Source organism: Gopherus evgoodei, chromosome 1, assembly GCF_007399415.2.
Source record: "Gopherus evgoodei ecotype Sinaloan lineage chromosome 1, rGopEvg1_v1.p, whole genome shotgun sequence".
In the NCBI taxonomy this organism is placed as follows: Eukaryota; Metazoa; Chordata; order Testudines; family Testudinidae; genus Gopherus; species Gopherus evgoodei.
The window spans coordinates 253742030-253761593 of record NC_044322.1 but is presented as its reverse complement, the minus strand read 5'-3'; the positions used below and the strand labels follow the sequence as shown (position 1 = coordinate 253761593).

The window sequence follows — 19564 nt, the reverse complement described above, 5'->3', positions numbered from 1 at the left end:
TCACCCTCTACCCAAGCACCCATGTGCCAATCTGATTTCATCATTCTAGATATTCATACCACACTCATCAATGTGATATCTGAGACCCAGGCAAGAAAATAGAAACAGGAACTGGTAGTTCATGGGCAATTTGTTCTCTCTCTCCCCATCAGCCCAACAGCAGACAGGAGTCTTTGGCATTAGCCATTAGTTCATTTGTTAGCTATTGTGTTATTGTCACAGAAAAGCTAGGGAAAACCAGCTGGGTCTTGCAGCTGGACCCGCCGGCAGCGAGATTTGAGGTCAGTTGGATTTCTTGAGGAAGGCAGTTCTGCAGCCATAGGATGGCTGTTGAGAAAGCTCAGACTCCAGCTTTCGCGGGTCTAACACAGGTTGTAGAGAGGTCTATTGCCCTTAGGATGGATGCTGTCACAGAGGGTCCTGATTGTGGAGAGAGTGGTGGTTGCTCAGCTACCTCAGACCCAACCCCCTGAGCTCTGAAGATTTGCACCATGACTTTGAACGGGCACTCTGTTCAGGGCCGCCCAAAGGGGGGGGGCAAGAGGGGCAATTTGCCCCGGGCCCCGGGCTCGCTCAGGGGCCCCAGAAAACTCTTGCGGGGCTGGGCCCCGGAGCTTCTTCCGCTCCTGGTCTTCGCTGGCAGGGGATTCCTTCCACTCTGGGGCGGAAGGACCCCCCGCCATAGCACTACCACTGAAGCGGGACCTGCCACCGAAGTGCAACCCAGTCTTCGGCGGCAGGGGGCCCTTCCATTCAGGGACCCGCCGCCGAAGTGCCCCGAAGACCCGGGATGGGGGCCCCCCGCCACCGAATTACCGCCGAAGAGCTAGCTGCACTTTGGCGGCGGGTCCCGCTTCGGCGGTAATTCGCCGGCGGGGGGCCCCCACCGCGGGTCTTCGGGGCACTTCAGCGGCGGGTCCCAGAACAGAAGGGCCCCCCACTGCCAAACAGGGCCGGCTCTAGACATTTCGCCGGGTGGGGGGTCCCCTGCCGCTTGCCGGTCCCACGGCTCCAGTGAACCTCCCGCAGGCATGGCTGCGGAGGGTACGCTGGTCCCGCAGCTCCGGTGGACCTCCCGCAGGCGTGCCTGCGGATGCTCCACCGGAGCCATGGGACCAGTGGACCCTCCGCAGGCACGCCTGCGGGAGGTCCACCGGAGCCACCTGCCGCCGATGGCCCCAGGCCCCCAGAATCCTCTGGGTGGCCCTGACTCTGTTTAACGAGGAGGGAGTGATATGACTGGAGCGCTGCAGTGAAACACTCTTGCCTCCCAGGGTCACACAGCAGAGGGCTGCTGCACTCTGGATTAGCTGGGTCCCTCCCATCCTCTCAGAATTTGCATCTTCAGTCTCAGGTATAGGGGTTTGCAATAATCAAGCCTGTACAACCTAAAATCATGGATCACTGTGGCTGGGTCCATCTCTGACAGTATTGGGCTCCATCAAACCACTAGGGATGGCTCTGCAGAGACACATCACATCATTCAGGACTGCTGACTCAGCGGGTAAACAGCTGAAGCCCAATGGGAGCTGGATAGACAGCTGAGCCTCACAGGGGGAAGTTGGCTTCAAGCCCCTTTACATGCATCTAGGGCAGTGATTCAGGAACATAAGTTGGCAGCAGGTGGCAGGGGGACACGGTCAGTGTGCTGCGGGCAAGCAGCTTGACGGCCGTGAGCTTGAACTCCCAGCTGGCAAAAAGTGCTGGCTTATATTCAACTTCTTGACTTAAAAAAACCTCTCCAACACTGTCATAGAAACATGCCAATCAGCACCCCTTGCTGCATTCTAGCTAGCGATGCATGCCCGCAAGCCAGAAATCAGAGTCAAGCCTTCTAAGAACTTTGGGAAAGGTCAGATCCAATCTCTGAGGCTATTAGTATTCAGTCATATTGTGGTCGATCCTAGACATGGACAAACCGTGATCGGGGCCTTGCATCATTGGTCACTCTATTATAACCTTCTGGGAGGAAAATTACACCCTGGGCTGAAATGACATGGAGAAATGTTAGTAGAACTAAAAATGAGCACACTGAATTTTGAGTGCAAAAACAAGGGTGGGACTCAGGAGATCTGGGTTCTGTTCCAGTGTGATCAGGGGCAAGTCAGTCTCTTGGAATGAAAATAATTTTTCCTTATTCTCCTCGCCTTGTTTCCCTTCTCTATTTAGATTTAGCTTTTTGGAACAGGGACTGGGTTTGTACTGCACCTGGCACAATGCAGCCCCAGTCTTGGTTGGAGCCTCTAGGCACTAATGTGATACAAACCAATACTGCTAATAATTAGTAAAGAAAATGGCCACCACTGCCCACTGATTAATTGTTTGTAGACTTAATCAAGGTCAAATGCCAGTCATAAGCAGTTAAAGAAACATTCACTATCAGGTATGCACAGTCTAAATTTCTCATCAGACAATTGTTAGGACCTACTGAGCTACATTCAGTGCTAAGGGTATGTCTACCTGGGATGAATCTCACCCTCACTGTATCCCTGATTACAATACAGATCAAATCGACTGAGAGTTGAGCTGATGTGACAGCAGTAAGTGAAACGACAATATTGTCATTCCATTCAATTTGCCTGTGCGTAATGGAAGCACAACTTTGCTTTCAACATTGCATGTGCTGATATATAATTGGAGTTCCACCCACTGTCTGCTCAGCAGTGGAGGTGCCTCAGCCTCGGCACAGAAGGCATTGCCTACCCGGTTCTGAGTCAGATGCTGACTGATCCTTCCTCTCTGCTTTCAATTGGCTCTGAGCAGTGCTTTGTGTGTCCCTTTGCCAGCTTATTTTCAGACATCAGCAGCCTCCACTGCTGCTCACTGTGGCAGGCTGCAGAAACAGTTGCTTGATGGAAGCCAGACTGGAAGAGGACCAGAGGAGTGACTGATGGAGACAGCAATGGAATACGCTGCATGGACCAGCAGCATGGGGCCTTGAAACTATGCAGGCACAGAGCACGACTCTACATTTCCTGAGAGCAACGTTTCTTATAGCAACTGACAAATTTGCCAGGCTCATCCAGCATTTTCTGAACATCCTGATGGATTGCTCTGCATCCCTGCCTCTGCTGTGTTGGAGATCATATAGTGCTGGATTTGTAACACTAACAATAACACTTGGCACTTCCCTCCTCGGGGCTCAGCATGTTTTGCAGAGAAGAATTATTTTAGCCTCATAACACCCCTGAGATACCTATTATTATCTCCAATTTAGTTATGAAGAAACAGCCTCGCTGAGGTGCTGTGACTTGTCTGAGATCATGCACCCACAGAGTGGCACACCCAGCAATAAAAGCCACCTCTCCCATAACTCAGTACTGCCCCATAAAATCATTATTCCTTATGAATTGACATAAGAAAATAGGAACAGAAGGGAGAGACACCCGGGCCACCTCACCTGGTCACCAACAGTAGTCGGTGCCTGATACTTCAGAGGAAGCTGTAAAAACTCATAGCACACCTAATTGTGTTAGATTAGCTATTAGGAAGAACTTTCTAACTATAAGGATAGTTGAGCACTGGAATAGACTTCCAGGGGAGGTTGTGGAATCCCCATCTTTGGAGTTTTTTTAAGAACAGATTAGACAAAGCTCTGTCAGGGGTGGTCTAGGTTTACTTGGTCCTGCCTTGGTGCAAGGGGTTGCACTAGACCATTGGTTCTCAACCAGAGGTCCAGGGCCACAGACAGGTTTCAGGGAGTCTGCCAAGCATGGCCGGTGGTAGGCTTCTTAGGGTCCAGGGCAGAAAGCCAAAGCCCTGCTGCGCAGAACTGCAGCCAGGGACCCCGAAGCCCATCACCCGGGGCTGAAGCCAAAGCCTGAGCATCTCAGCTCTGTGGTATGGGATCTCGGGCAATTGCCCTGCTTGCTATCCCTTGACGCCAGCCCTGGATTTTATATGCAGAAAAACAGTTGTGGCACAGCTGGACCAGGGAATTTTCATAGCATATTAGGAGGGGCCTCAGAAAGAAAAAGGTTGAGAACCCCTGCACTAGATGACCTCTTGAGAGTCCCTTCCAGCCCTACATTTCTATGATTCGATAATGTGCTGTGATAGAATTTTATGGGCAGAGTATTGTCTAGTGGTTAGTGTAGGGGACAGGGAGTCAGGACACCTGTGATCAGTTGGAGGGGTCTCTTTCCCCAACATGCAAACTAGATGAAACACAAAGGCAATGTCAGACATGGGACAACAGTACAGTGAGGAAGGGGTGGGAGAGAGAGCTCACAAGAAGGACAAGCAGGTCAGAGAGGAAGTGAGTTTTTAGGAGGAATTTAAAGGAGAGGAAAAAGAAGACTGGTGGCCTAGGAGGGAAGATTTTTCAAGCACAGAGAGCAGCATGACTGGAGGGGGAAAAACCAAGACTGGGAAAAGATGGAGTGGGGGAAGTGAAGAGGATGGGGAAGGAAGTAAGAGGAAATGTGAACCTAGTGACAACTGGAGCTGAGATTATTGGTAGTGTTGGAGGCAAGGAGTAGTTTGAGCTGGACATGGTAAGGGATGGAAAGCCAGTGAGACAAGTGGAGAAAGTGAGTGACATGGATGACGCAGTGAGAGAGGAAGGTGACGTTAGCAGCAGAGCTTTGACAAAATGGTGGAGAGGGAGAAGAGGACTACAGAAAATCGAGGCCATCTGGGTACTTCTATGACCACCATCACTGGAGTATCTTAGTGCCTCAATCACTGGTGGATTTTATCCCCGTGAGCCAGGCTAGTACAAATAGCCCCATTTTCTAGAGGCAGAATGGAGACACAGGATAGATTATGTGACTTGCCAAAGGCACAGGAGTCTGTGGCTGAGCGGGAAATTCAATCCAGTTCCCTTGATTCCTAGTCGAGTGCCCTGCTTCTATGAGACCATCACTCTCACACACTTTAAGAGATGACCAAGGTGAGGCCAAGGGATTTAGCCAAGGGGGCAGTAAGGAAAAGAGGGATTTTAATGGAATTTGAAGAGTAAGAGGTGATAGCACTTAGCAAGACACTGGATACATGAAGAGAACGGATCTATTTCCAGCTGTGCCACAGAATTCCTCGGTGACCATTGTTAAGTCACTTTAACCTCTCTGTACCTCAGTTTCTTCACCTGTAAAATGGGGATAGTAATACTAACTTCTCTCACAGCTGTGTTGTGAGGCTTAACTCATTCATGCCCCTACGATCCATCTGTGGGTGAAAGGCACTGCTGTATGGAAATGCAAAGCATTACTATGATTTCTTCCTGATCTCAACTGGCAATTGGTTTATGCTGCCTCAGTATATCTGATGTGGTGAATCATGGGTACACTGAAGGCAGGACAGGAGGGAAAAGGATCAGTCAGTGTGCAGATAAATTTCAAAGCACTAACTACATCCTGGGTGGAGGCAGATATAAAGGAAAACATGTGTTTAGCATTCTATGCTCACCTCCTCCATTCTTGCCACAGAGATATGGAAACCGCCAGACATTGCCCAGCCCAATGGCATAGCCAACACAGGACAGCAGGAAGTCAAATTTGCCCTTCCAAGAACCTCTGTCTGGGAGCTCCTTCATCTTCTTGGTGCTTCCATCTCCTTGGGCGATTGGCTCAAATTCCTCAATGGCTGCCTGCTTCACCTCGGAGGGCGAATTTAGCTCCACAGACGTGTTGTCAATCTTCCCCATCGCTGCTCACAGTTACTGCATGAGTTGGAGGGGCGTGAATGACACTCTCAGTCCCAGCTGATCTCAGATTAAATAGGACTGGTGGGTTGGACAAAGCTCCTGCTGGTGCTTCTGAGGAGACAGTAGAGGGAGAAGTTGCTCTTTGCCCGAAACAGTGGGATAGGGACATAGGACTATGAGCCACATCCTCCTGAATGCTTGTGACTCTTTGTATAGCCTTCAGCAAGTCATGCAAACTTTTCCGCACCTGTTCCCCAGCTGCCCCATATTACAAACCCAACACAAAGAGCTCCTCTGGAAAGGTGCAGGGCCGGGGGGCAGGTGGGAGGTGCAGAGGGTGTTGGGGGCCAGGCAGGGGGTGAGGGTTGGGGATGGGGTGTGCAGGGGGCAGGGCTGGGGGTGCAGGCTAGGATGGTGCAGAGGGCTGGGCGGGGAAAGACCAGGTCCTGCTGTAGTTGAGCTGAGCAGCTCCAGGGGAAAAGTTGCAGGGAGCTGGAAGGTTCTGGCCCCAGGGGCTGGAGGAGGCCAGGGGAGAGTTGCAGGGGGCAGATGGGGAATGAATTTCTGCTGCAAACTTCTAAGAAGGTAGGAGGGGGACAGCACAATGAAGTTTTGCTTAGGGTGGCAGATTAGCGGGAGTGGCCTCTGGGGATAAGGGGCTGTGTGTAAGAGAAGCAGGACACTGTCTCCTCTTTGGCTCTTCCTCTGCTCATGGAAATAGGATTTTGTAAATAAACAGGACTGCATCAAAGAAATACCTGACTATCACCAATTTCTACTGCTAACTGGAACAACCTGCAACACGCTGCGTTTGGCTAACTGCTCGGATCAAAGGGGGTCACAACATGAAGATGGCTTCCTGTGCCATGGCATACCCTCCTGCATTTTGTTGTGACGTTTGAGTCTCTTTTGTTGCGCAATATTGCTGTGCAAATGTATCTAATCATCATTTTCTACTGGCAATCTCTCCAGATGAAATTCACCCCTGTGCTGAGGGCCAGCATGGGCCACTCAAGTCCCTTTGAAGCCCTCAACATAAGGCAGAAGAGCCTGATTCAAAGCCCACTGAAGATTCTCATTGACCTGAGGCCCTAAGTAGAGGACATAAGCCATGCGCTGGCCTTGTGTTGGCACCCTGCACCAGGTAAATTTAACCTCCACTAAGCGGAGCCTGTATTATACTCAACAGAACCATCCTCACAATCCTCCAGAGAGATTTGTTGGGGCAACAAAATTTGCAAATTCAAAAAATAATAGAGCAAGTATTAGAATATAAAATAATGCAGTGAAGAGACAGCAGTGTCTAGTGGCTAAGGCTAGCCTGAGGCAAGTCATTTAACCTCTCAGTCTCAGTTTATAGAGATAATAATATACATTTGCCTCACTGTGAGTACTCATTAGCGAATGATTCCAAAGGGCTTTGAACATAATGTAACTACCACAAACATGCTAAGTGGTATTATCAGGTCCTAGCAACTACAGTGATTGGCATCCTATTAAATACAATAAATTTTCTTCTGCCGTATAATCTGACAAGGAAGGTAGAAAAAGTATGGGTGATGATAAAAGGGAATGGGAGGGACAAGAAAATAACTGTAGTTCTTATACTATAAACGAGGAGCCACAAAAGCTTCTGCTTCCCACCCACCCTACACAGAATAGAGACTCAAACCACTTTCCTGCGCGCTACAAGGCCAGTTTTGATAAATGTAACTCCTTTCTCCAACAAATTGTTAACTATCACTTCAGAACTAGGGCTCGGCCGATACTTTGAGACACAAGAAATGAGACACTTTTCAATAGCCCATGACACAAATGCCAGAATAGCCCATTTCCTGACATTTGAAATGAAAGCTTGAATGATCAGCTCAGCTCTCTGTCCTACTCAATCTGCTAACCTGATCCAAACCAGCAACCCACCCAATCCTGGTATTTAAATTACTCATTTTGTAGAGCAAAAAGATTGTAGAAAATGTGTCAGGAAATAAAAGGGAATAAAGGACTATTTACAAAACAACACAGAAGAGGCAGCACCAAAAACCCTATGGGTAGACTCAGTGGTGGACTGTCCATACAATTACCTTTGTCTGGGGATATAACAAATTAGAGTAACCAGGGATCTGCCAAAGCCATTTTGACTCTTTTGCTCAGAGACAGAAGCTTATGTAGCTGATGTCTAAAAAAGTAACACCCATTCTCCCTTTGCTCCTTTCCCAAGCTTCTACAGTCAGACCGCTTAAAGAAATGACGATATGTCACACTTTCTATATTTAGGGTGGGGATGGAGAGGAATTGGACTGTACTGGAGGTTTCTTCTTTGCTTGCAGTGAGGAAATTGTTTTATCTCCTCCTGGAGGTGGCTAAACTTTTGAACCCTGCCAAAACTGATTTTTAGGAAACTCAACCCAACCAAGAGGCCAAGGAGAGGAAGAATCAGTGAGGCATCACAGCGACCCTCGGACTACTGCTATAGACACTCACATCATAGTGGCCTCATGTACCCCACTTTTTTCACACATCACTAGCGTTGTAGGATGATTGTGCAACAGAAACTGAAGGTGGAAGAAAATGGGCATCAGTGGCGGAAAAATGCAGTCTATTGGGAAAGGCTACATGGGCTGAAATGCGAGTAGCCTGCAGGTGACACCCAGCTCTATATCAGATGTGAACAGCACCCACTCCCAACTTTCTCAGTGACTAGCCAAAATCAGCGGCTGGTTAAAACTGAACCTAGGCAAATCTGAGGCGGTGCTGCTTAGAAGAGAGGAGCACTTTCAACAACAATTACTCCACAAAATCCATCACTTTTCAAGGCATCTGCCCTCAGACACTTGTGCAGATCGGCAGCCTTGGGGATTTTTCAGGCTCCTCAATATCCAAATAGCTTTGGCAGCAAAAACCACACCCTCCCTTCTGTGACTGGCCAGGAGATTGTACCCCTTCCTATCAGACACTGTTCAGGCCAGAGTGACCCATGCATTAGTTGCTTCCCATTTTGATTTCTGCAGTCCTGTCTAGGAATGTAACTGCACACCATGCAAAAGGTCCGACTGGTACAAAATGCAACAGCTCTTCTACCGCAGAAACACAGGTCTTCATAAAGACCAACTCCTGGGCTCCAGGCCCTACATTGGCTCCCTGGTGAGAGCAGAGTACTTTTCAGCTTCTCCGTCATGTCATGTTAATTGTCCTGTAAAGTTCCTAGCACACTTTGGGGCACTGTAAACCACGTAGAATCATAATTAATGAGAGCAGAGCTACAAGCAGGAGTTAGGCTGTGCTCTGCAGAACCTTGAAAACAAGGCCAGAAAGCTTAAATGTGATGCAGTGGTGGGTTTCTGCATGCAGCCTGCTTTGCACACATTGTAAACTCAAGCTAAGATTTTCAAAAGCACTTGGCAAAAGTTAGTGTCCTAAATCTATGGCAGATAAATAAGTGACCTGAATTTCAAAAGTGCTAAGCACTGAGCCATTAGGGGCCTACCTTTTGGTACCTGCTGAGGCGTGACCCAGGGCCCACATTCCCATGCACTCCAATGAGTGTTGGATCAAGCCTCTATTTCTGAAAGCCTTAATTTTGGGATAATTCCACTTCAAATCCCCTGAAATTGCACCACCTCTGCTTCAAATGTGGCAAGCTGAAATTGAGATCAGCAGTGATCTTTTGTGTATTCACATCCTTCAATGTGAAATATTAACCAACTCCTTAAATTTCACAGAAAAACATAATTTCAAGGGTACCAAATTGCTTGAAACGAAACAGCAAAAATACTCCCAGCAATGTTTGTGAAAGATATTTTCACACCCATCCTCATTTGGCAGAGCTCTGCTAACCACACAAATGAATGTCACAGGTAGAGTCGCAATTAATTTAATTACATGGTCCAGGCTGTTGTTCAGTCAATTAGCCTGCTCCTTTCAGCCACACTATTTTAATGACAGCCAAGCAGCCTTGCTCCTCCCCCATGCAGTTACTTCTTGTTTAGAACTGTGACCAGCTGATCAGGCCACAATAGATTCTGTGCTGATTTTCTGCTCTTTGCAGAAGCAGCATATGTTTAAGTAGTTTGCATCTGTGATCATTAATGTTACTGGCACCCATAGCAGAGCACTGAGGCTGCAAATAGGGCTGCTCAAAAATTTCCCCTCAAAATGTTTTTCCAAAGGAAAGCTGGGTTTTCACAACAAAGTTTTCACAGAAAGTGCCCTCTTGCCTTGGAAATTTTGGGGCTTTTTGCTGAGAAACTAGAAACTGGATTTTTTGTTTCCAGCAGTTTTCAGGTGAAAATTACTGTGTTTCAGGTGGGTGACTGCTTTGATGGAAAAGCAAAAATTTCCTCTCAATTTTTTTTGACAAAAACAAAGGGGAGGAATCCATTAGTCACAATTTTCTGCCAGAATTGCCCCTCCCCTTCCCCCAACCAGCTCAAGCCTGCAACACAGCCAACAGGAAGGAGAGAGAGGAAGGTTCTGACTCTGTCCCCTGTCCTGATCTCCTTAGAGTTAAAGGGAGGACCTTCCTGATGTTGAAAGGAGGGAACAGTGAAAATATTCTTCATTTCTCTCACAACAGGAACCAATAAGATTTCCCTGCCGACAGCACCAATTTGGCCAGGCCTGGCCCAGGTTTTACAACTCCTCACTTGTAGGGGTGACCCTAGCCAATGCCATGGGAGCTGCTGGCTTCCACAGCCTGAGGTTTGGGGTTTTTCTCATGCTGGCCTCCCAGAACTGGGTGGTTCTGGGCACAGCAGACAGGAAACTGATGGTTGACTGCTCCCCACTCACTACAAACCTAGGCTGTCTCTGGGAAAGTCTCTGCCCTGGGTGCTGGTGGAGCACTGGAAGGTGTGGAGGGGCCATGCTGCTGACTAACTCAGACAGAGTATCCTCTGGTGTTCCTTAGGTGCACTTGCTGGAGCAGGACCCCACAACCCATAAAGAGGGTGCCAGCTACTCCTCATTCCATGCTGGTCAGTGCTGGGGAAGGAGTTAAGACCAAAGCCTGAGTCTCACCATACCTCTCCCTCAATGCCTTAAAGGCAGTTAGTGCTCACAGGTGGTGCTAGCAGGAAACAGGTGTTGTGCTCCTCAGTGGGGCCCTGGGTGACCCTTTCACAAGGGTGCAAAGACAGAGAAGTTTCTTGCATTCTTCACCCCAGTGCAGAATCTGGCCCTCTGAGAATACAGGGGAAAGGGATTCCTGTGCTCGATAGCTCCGAACATGAAATCTGACAGCCTATTACCTTAGCATGCAGAGCGTCAAAGGTTATTAACACTAGCCCCCTTTGTGCTCTAGCTCCAAAAGCAGCTCTCCGATACCTTTTGCACTGTGGACTGCTTCAGGCCAGGAGACTCTCACAAGATGCACTGCACTGAGTGACTGGCACTATATAAATAACTAAAGGGATGGCTGGCTACATCAGACAGCTCCTGAGAAGTGTTCCACGTTGTGAAAAAGGCTGAGATTGATTCCCTCCTAAACCTGATTCCGTGCTTTCCCTGAAGCAACTTCAGTGCTCGGTTACATGAGAAATTAACGTTAGCACAGTATTAAGGAGACAAGATGTAAATAAACTTGCTTTAATCTGACAGGTGCAGCTGTTTTGTTTCTCTTCATCTCCTCCTCCCATTCCCTCCTTCCCCATTTTGCATCTGCACAGTTTATTCTCTCTCTCTCTGGGTGTATGTCTACATCTACAATTTTGCAGCGCTGGTTGTTACAGCTGTATTAGTACAGCTGTATAGGGCCAGCGCTGCAGAGTGGCCACACTTACAGCAACCAGCGCTGCAAGTGGTGTTAGATGTGGCCACACTGCAGCGCTGTTGGGCGGCTTCAAGGGGGGTTCGGGGAACGCGAGAGCAAACCGCGGAGAAGCAGGTCTCCTTCCCCGGGTTGCTCCAGTGTTCCCCGAACCCCCGTGCAAGCAGGTCTCCTTCCCCGCGGTTTGCTCTTGCGTTCCCCGAACCCCCCTGCAAACCGCGGGGAAGGAGACCTGCTTGCACGGTGGTTCGGGGAATGCGAGAGCAAACCGTGGGGAAGGAGACCTGCTTGCACGGGGGTTCGGGGAACGCGAGAGCAAACCGCGGGGAAGGAGACCTGCTTCCCCGCGGTTTGCTCTCGCGTTCCCCGAACCCCCCTGCAAACTGCGGGGAAGGAGACCCGCTTGGGGGGGGATTCGGAGAACATCGGAGCAAACCGCGGGGAAGGAGACCTGCTTGATTACCAGAGAGGTATCCTCAGGTATGCTGGGATACCTGCTTATTCCACGGAGGTCAAGAAAAGCGCTGGTAAGTGTCTACACTTGATTACCAGCGCTGGATCACCAGCGCTGGATCCTCTACACCCGAGACAAAACGGGAGTACGGCCAGCGCTGCAAACAGGGAGTTGCAGCGCTGGTGATGCCCTGCAGATGTGTACACTTCCTAAGTTGCAGCGCTGTAACCCCCTCACCAGCGCTGCAACTTTGTGATGTAGACAAGCCCTGGGTCTCGGTCCTGACATTACTTATTACCCAGTCTCCTTCTGTTGTTTGCAGCCCCAACTGCTCTAATCTCTCTAGTCACTTTGCTATTTAGCTCCACCTTCAGGTTGGTTTGCTGACCCTCCAATGTTAGTGTCATCCTCACATTCGATACTGGTCAAATTTATTCCAAAGAAAACACCAGGCTAAGAAAGAGAGGGAGGATGCAGAGAAGTGCTGATGGTTTAAGTTTACTCAGGCAAACAAATCATCAAGAAATTCTAAGAGAAGCCTGGACTGGGGTACCCCCCAGCTAGCAGGAAGTGTCCTTGCTGTAGGACTGACTGATGCTTCACCATTCTAATGGAAGCAGATCTGGGTACATGTGCAACCCAATGCCACAACTCACCTGAGACAGCTGACTCAGGCTTTCAGGGCTTGGGCTGCAGGGCTAAAAATTGCAGTTTAGATGTTTGGGCTCAGGCTCACGCCCCTCACTTGTGGGGTGTGTCTTAGAGCCCAGGCTCTGGCCTGAGCTAGAACAACTACAGTGCTACTTTTTAGATCTGTAGCCCGAGCCCCATGAACTCAAGTCAATTGACCCAGCTCTGAGACTTGGTACTGCGGGGTTTTCTATTGCTGTGTAGATGTAACCTACCTGGAAGTGCTACTGGGGCTGCCAGTGGCCCAGAGAAGACAGCCCAAGAACCACTGAACTATCATTCTTGACTCCAGGATGTCCTGTGGGAGTTTCAGAATTCCACAGGATGATGTACTATAGGAGGAACTAACCCTTAATCCTTTGTTCTAAGGTCATTGCCCAGTAACTGCATAAAGCGATTCCCTAATTCTCATATTATGTAAAAAGAAGGAACATCTCTTTAGACCCTCCATATTTTTGCACATCACTTAAATCCCCACAAACTCTTCTCCTTTCAGGGGAAAGCAAGGCCAAAGCCTGTTCCCTGCTAGGCCAGAAGAAAGGAGGTGTTTGGAAAACAGACACTGGAAATGGATCCCATGTGCATGAGATCCTGCTCTCACTTATACTATCAGAAGTGCCTCTGCCAAAATCAATGGACTTACTCAGGGCTGACACTGCTATGCCTGAAAGCAGAATCAAATACCAACACCGACACTGGTCGGCCTAGTCCAGTCCCCAGGCGCTGTCAGTTGCTGGTCTCAGATACTTCAGAGGAAAGTGATCCCCCTCTGTAACCTCCAGAACTTTAATTTGTAATATTCTACCCAGGGGAAGGGGACATTTGTTTCTCACCCCCACGTCAGTGTTTCCTGACAGCCTCTGTTCTTATTCTTGGCAGTCTCTCACCTGTTCATACATCTCATTAAAATAACAGCTTGAAGCTGTGAGTTCCAGAGGATACCTCTGTGCGTTGGTCCAAACCCTTGGCCTTGCTGAGTTCTCTTAGCACCCCCAGCATAGTGCAAAGGGGCCTTAAACCTGACGGTAAAGGGCAGATTAAGATTGCTTTAGTGGGGGAATCCTCAGCTGTTGTAAAGCTGTCATGGACAGCTCTACGTCTGCTTCTCCTGGCCCCTCTGGCCGCACCCCTTCAGTGTAGGAGGCAAGAACAGAATACACGGCACCCCAGCCAGCCATGCCTCTAGGCAGCCATTACAAGCCGACATACGTTAGAGCTGCTCTTGCACTACTCTAACTTACACTGGGGTTGTTTCAACCTACAGCTGGTTCCAGGACTGGAAGAGGCTTAAGGGTGGCAGCCTCCCTCCTTCTCAGCAGTGCTATTGTATTAAAAAATGGTATAACTTCATTCATTTTACATTTGCTTTTTAAATTTAATCCAATGCTCCCTTATTCTTATACAATGCACCTAGGTACACAGAAATGCTCAGAAGATCGTCTTAATGACAATATTTTACACACCCCTGTCATACTCTTCACTTTGCCAGGCTAAATTAGCCCTGTCATATTTCTTCTCTCCAAGTACAGAAGCTTCTCTTTCGCCCATACCACATCTCTTTCTCACACACACTGTTGTGTACTAATGTCCATTGCTCATCAATGGGCTTTTTCTGTTCTTACTTAGTCCTCTATAAAAAATAATGGTTTATCCTGCTCCCAAAGAACTTTATGCCAAAACTCCCAGTGACTTCAGTAGAAACATAATTAGGACAGAGGCATCTGAAAATGGACACAAGCCGCATTTCAGCTGAGCTTCTACACTAGAATGCTGCATTCACATTACATTTTCTATATTCTTTTTAGTGCACTCAACGCACCCTGTTCACCCTGGGTAGACACCTTCATTGATCCATGACGATTTCTCCATCTTTTTCCTTCAGAGAATCCTGAGATTCAGAATCCAGTGGCATACAGGAAATGTGGAGGCTACTACCATTTCCAAGGGTGTCACCTTGCCTTTCTATAGGGGATTGCACCAGAGGAGTTGGTAAATGTACACCTTATTACTCAAGCATCAGGGTTCAGGAGTGTCACTGGCAGGGCATGGTCGTTCTCAGGGAAGGATCACTCACCGCGTATTTGCAAAGACTCCCAATGGCAACAATAGTATGTGGTAGGCAGAGCTGCACTAGGAATATAAAAGACCTTTCGGGGAATGTAAGAAACATTGATACCAGTCAGCTCTGTGTTCTTGAGGAATTAGAGTGCAGTATCTAGCCTGTCTGACTCATGAATGACACCCCTCCTCCCCAGCCTCTGCTTGAACCAAAACCGATCAGAGAAAAGGCTTACAGAGAGCAGTGAGGGGTGCTGAGAGACACACCTAGACCCCTCCTGACAAGGGTGACAAGATTAAGACATCTCCATTAGCATACAGAATGGAGAACAGAGACAACTCCCCTAGCCTCATCTGCATGAAAGATGGGACAGGGAGACATCTCCATTAGCATACAGCAGTGTTTCCCAAACTGTGTTCCACGCAAGTCTGGTGTTCCACACGATGTGAATAGGTGTTCCATGAAAGATCCTTGCACTTGATTTTGTACTACTTTATATGTGCTTACCAGTTAGAAATTGTTAGTTCAAGTTATTTTAAATTTGTATTTTTGCTTTGTTTTATAAAATAAAATATATTTGAGCATAAATAATGCAATATTTTACTTCAAAACCAAACGACTACAAAATAATATTACAAGTGTTCTGTAATAGGCTAAAAAGTGTTCTGTGGCCAAAAAAGTTTGGGAAACGCTGGCATACAGAATGGAGAACAGACAACCGCACTGAACTCTGGGACCAGAAAAGCAGGTAAGCACTGCATCATGGGGGATCTCTGCTCCAGATGTTAATGAACCTACACCTGCACACACCCAGCTCAGCAGTTATCAGACCAATTCTAGTAATGAATCCTTGAGTGACATCCAAAATACTGAAGCAGCCTAATTTCATTGTGAGCTCCCTGGAAGAAAACACCATCCATAGCCAAGAGTGATCAGCTCCTATTGCCTAGCCTAAAGAAAACCCTTGAGTCACAGTTTACCCATAAACAAATCTAGTGTTCTCCCTTCAATCACTGTATTTTCTCTACAGAAACCCCTACCTATGCCCAAGTAAGTGTTCTGATGCATAGATCCAAACTCTGCATCAGGTCCACTGGGACTCCATCTCCTGACTGATCGTGCTGGGGGCTCTGCCTGCCTCCAGCACTCAGGACCCTGAGCTACCACCATCACCTGGGAACCCTGACCAGTTCAAGCCTCATGGAGTGAGTGAGATCCCTCCCTCTCTCTGTTTTCTTTTCTACCTCAGGCATTAATCTTTAATAATGTAACTGTTATGTTTATTTAGCCCTCCTTGTATAGATACACTATTATTCAATAAATAACTTTTATGGTTAAGCTGGTTGCTTCTCTCTCTCTCTGAACTTTACTCTGTGTTTCTAGCTTCCCCAATTACTCTGCAGCAATGCTTGTTTTACCGAAGCTAAAGATCCCTGCAGTGCCCAAAAATACTGTGGGCTTTGCTCATCAAGTGGGTTACTGCCAGTACAATTGTAATGTGAAAGTGGGGATAGGGACGTGCTGAACCTGTGGCATATAAGAGTGGCAGCTAAAAGTGCTGCTTGACGCATCCCATTGAGTACAAGGACATATAAGGGGGTCAGCTTGAGAGTGCTGATTGACCTGGTCCACTCAGACTTGCTCTGCTAGAGAGCGAGAGAGAGAGCGCGTATGTGTGTGTTTGTGTGTGTCAGGATAGCTCCATCCAAACACTGATGCAATCTGAGCAAGGACCCTTTCATCTCCAGAAGACAACCACCTGGTCTTTAGAGCAACTATTAGTGGCCAAAGAAAGGCAGCAGAGAAATCTAGTGATGGAACTGTCCTCATTCATACCCCACTCTGAGGGGAGGGTGGGGGGTGGGGAAGGGGTGAGAAGGAGGAGCAAGAAACTAAAGAACTTTACCTGTAGAGTGATAAATCTCCTGGGGAAATGGCTCTCTCTCAGACGGGCTGTGGGACGAGGTGGAACGAGGGTGGATTTGTACATTTGGCCGAGACAACCCCTCAAAGTGCACAACCAGCAAACCCAGTGGCTGAGGCAGAGACTGTCAGAGCCACGGAAAGTTTGTGGAGGCTTCTCTGCCCTCACCGAAAGGTCTTGAGAGGCAGGGAAAGGCCACAGTGCAGCATCTCACCGGGAGTCCAAAGAAGGACAGCCAACTTTGTTTCTGCTCCCTCTCTCCTCTACCCCTTTTCCTCTCACTCTCTCTGTATTATAATGATCAAGTTCCTGAGGGGAACAGCAGTAACTCAGTTACTGGGCACAGGAGGGCAGGGATCCGGGACCCCACATGCCCACCAGCCATCGATACTGCAGCACTGGCAGGAAGTGATAGACCATGGCCTGAGCCCCCTGCTGAGTGAGTTCCTGGGACAAGACATCCCAAGGACGGGTTCTGAGTGTGTCATGGGCTTTCTCAAAGGGCAGAACATAGCCAAGGCCCAAAGAGAAATGCTACAGCTGAGAAACAGTTGAGGAAAGGCCTGGACCCTAATCCCTGAATAAGAACCCTAGATCTCCCACCAAACCTTTCCAAATATTTTCCCCTGTTTTCTGCCCAGCTCCCCCCTCCCAATCCTTCTGCTGTATTATCCCACTTCTTCCCAGGTATCCATTTCTTTATAGTTCTTCACTACAGCAGGGATTTTTTTCCTCACTGCCTTCAGCTGCCGTTTGCCAAGGACGATTGGGGCGACGAGGTGATATCAATTTGGGAGAGTGCTTTCTTTCCAGTGAGACCAGCTGGCTGCCTCCTTCCTTTCTCCAGGGAACACTCACAGTCAGAATGGCAAATGGGTGAGGAAAAATCAGCTGAACACTGTTGGAGACCAGAGTCCGTCCCTTCCTTCCTGGTCCCATGGGTGCAGAGCGTTTTCAGCTCCCATCAAGTTCAACAAGAGTTAAGGCTGCTCAGTACCTGGCAGCTTTGGGGCCCACAGAGCCTCAGGCCAGATTTGTTTTACTGCTCTTTAGCTCATCTTGGGCAGACAGCTGTTCCCTCTTCTCTGCTAAAATGCCCTCTTTGCTGCCGGATCCCAGAGGTTTGCACCTCTGCTATAGGAGGTCGCTGGGACTCACACTCACATACCAGAAGAGAAACCTACCTCATGGAGCTTCTTGCTCAAGGTCCTTAATGATGGCTGCGACCCTCGGAGCAGCTCAAGGGAACTCCGGGCCAGAGAAGCACATACTGGAAAGCCCCAGCACTGACAGGAGAGCTTTGAGCCCCTCTTGCCACATGCCCTCCTCCCTATGACTTGCCCCGCACAGTTTCTCATTACCAATATTGACAAATGGCTAATGAGCTTTGAGCTCACGTCTGATCTAATCAACGCTCTGCATGTCGGGGGGCTTGGATGTCACTGAAAAAACGCATGTTCCTATGGAAGTAGCCTGGAGAAAAAAGGATTCAAGGACATGGACACATGGGATGGAGGTGGGGAGGGAGAGCAAGCCAGGGCTCATCGTTCTAACAGGCAGGGAACAGGTAGGTCCATGATAAGAAGGGGGGTGGGTGAATGGGATGCAAAGGGTTCCCCAAAGACACTAGGGCTGGGATAGTCCAGTTGGGCTGGCTGTAGCATAGCCAGAGAGGAGGTGAGGGGGAGGTCAACAATGCAAGCACTGTAGCTAATGCTGGCTCTAGGCACTTGCATGCCCCGTGGTTGGAGTGGTGCTCTCCAGATCCCAGGGGCCCTCAGAGGATGTGGCACCCAAGGTGGGTGTAGTTCTCGTGGTCTTGTGGACGATGCAATGCCCAGCACGGAGCACACAAGAGGGCAGTTCTCTACTCAATAGCCTTGCCCTGCTCCGGATTGTCACTCCTGTTTTGTGACAGTGGACACATCTTGGGCTTTGGGACATAAACTTACCACTGCAGGGGTTGAGAAGGAGTGTGCCCCAACGTGCAACATTGCAGGTAGTCAATGGCATTGTTGGCTGTTGGTTTGATTTTGTATTGGGGGAGGAGAGGGAGAGAATTGCTTTTCGCTGAAGCATCATGTATTGGCCACGGCCAGAGGTAGGACTGGAGGATGTAAAGGACCAGGTGTCTGATATTATAAATCCAATGTTTCTCCCAGAGAGGACAGCCAGAAGTCCTGGTTTTTCCTTTTTCAGGACCTGCAACAATTGGCATCTGCTGGGAATGCTGGGACGTCTCTCAAAGGAATTGTAAGCAAGTGTCTCCTCCTCATTAGGGATGGTATTTTCAGAGAGACAGATGCACTCAAGAGAGTTAACATATGATTCTACTCAGAAAATGCCTGAAAAATAACACCTTCTTACTTAACAGAACTGCTCCTTGTGTGAATGCAGAGCTGTATTGGGCTCAAATTAGTGACAAAAATACACTTAACAGCTCTTGCCCTGCAATAAACACGCCCAAAATTGACCTGGATTCGATTCTTTCTGGTGCATCGTCAACAGAAATGTTGGCTTAGTTCCAATCAGTTACACCTGTGCAAACCCACTGGAGGCAATGGGGCTGCACTGGTGCTGCTGAGGGCATACCAGGGCTTTGAGACGCTTTATAACTGTTGATGATACCTGAGAAGGAAAGAACCTGAGATCTTAGTGTGAAGCCCAGTTGAGTTTGCAGAGCTGATAACTAGGGGGAAAAATCTTTCCCCAGGTGAGCGCAGCACCTCTGATCTGGAGTCACTGAGACACAAACATGGAGCCCCAGGAGGCCGTTTTAAGTGCTATTTTCAGAGCCAAACCACACTTGAACCCACACCGCTACATAACTGAGAGGAGAATGTCAAAGGCTATGAGAACCCTCCTTAGCACCTCCTTCTTTAAAGGAAAGCTGTGCTAACCCCTTTCCACTGAGCTATGTTGAATAACAGTTCTTGCCCAGAAGGGCTCATCCATATAAATAAGTGTTTCATTAAATCATACCAGAGACTAAGTGGGGTGAGGGGAGGGCAGGGGAGACAACAGGC

The 19564-nt window shown here is 48.5% G+C and overlaps 1 protein-coding gene across 1 annotated transcript in view; it reads right to left on the bottom strand.

The window, feature by feature from the left end:
* Nucleotides 1-5647, bottom strand: part of LOC115644644 (sodium- and chloride-dependent GABA transporter 1-like) — a 42192-nt gene extending 36545 nt beyond the window's left edge. The window contains exon 1 of the mRNA XM_030549259.1: nucleotides 5410-5647. Coding sequence (XP_030405119.1) covers nucleotides 5410-5647 — 238 coding nt within the window. The remainder of the gene's footprint in view (nucleotides 1-5409) is intronic.
* Nucleotides 5648-19564: the final 13917 nt, after the last annotated feature.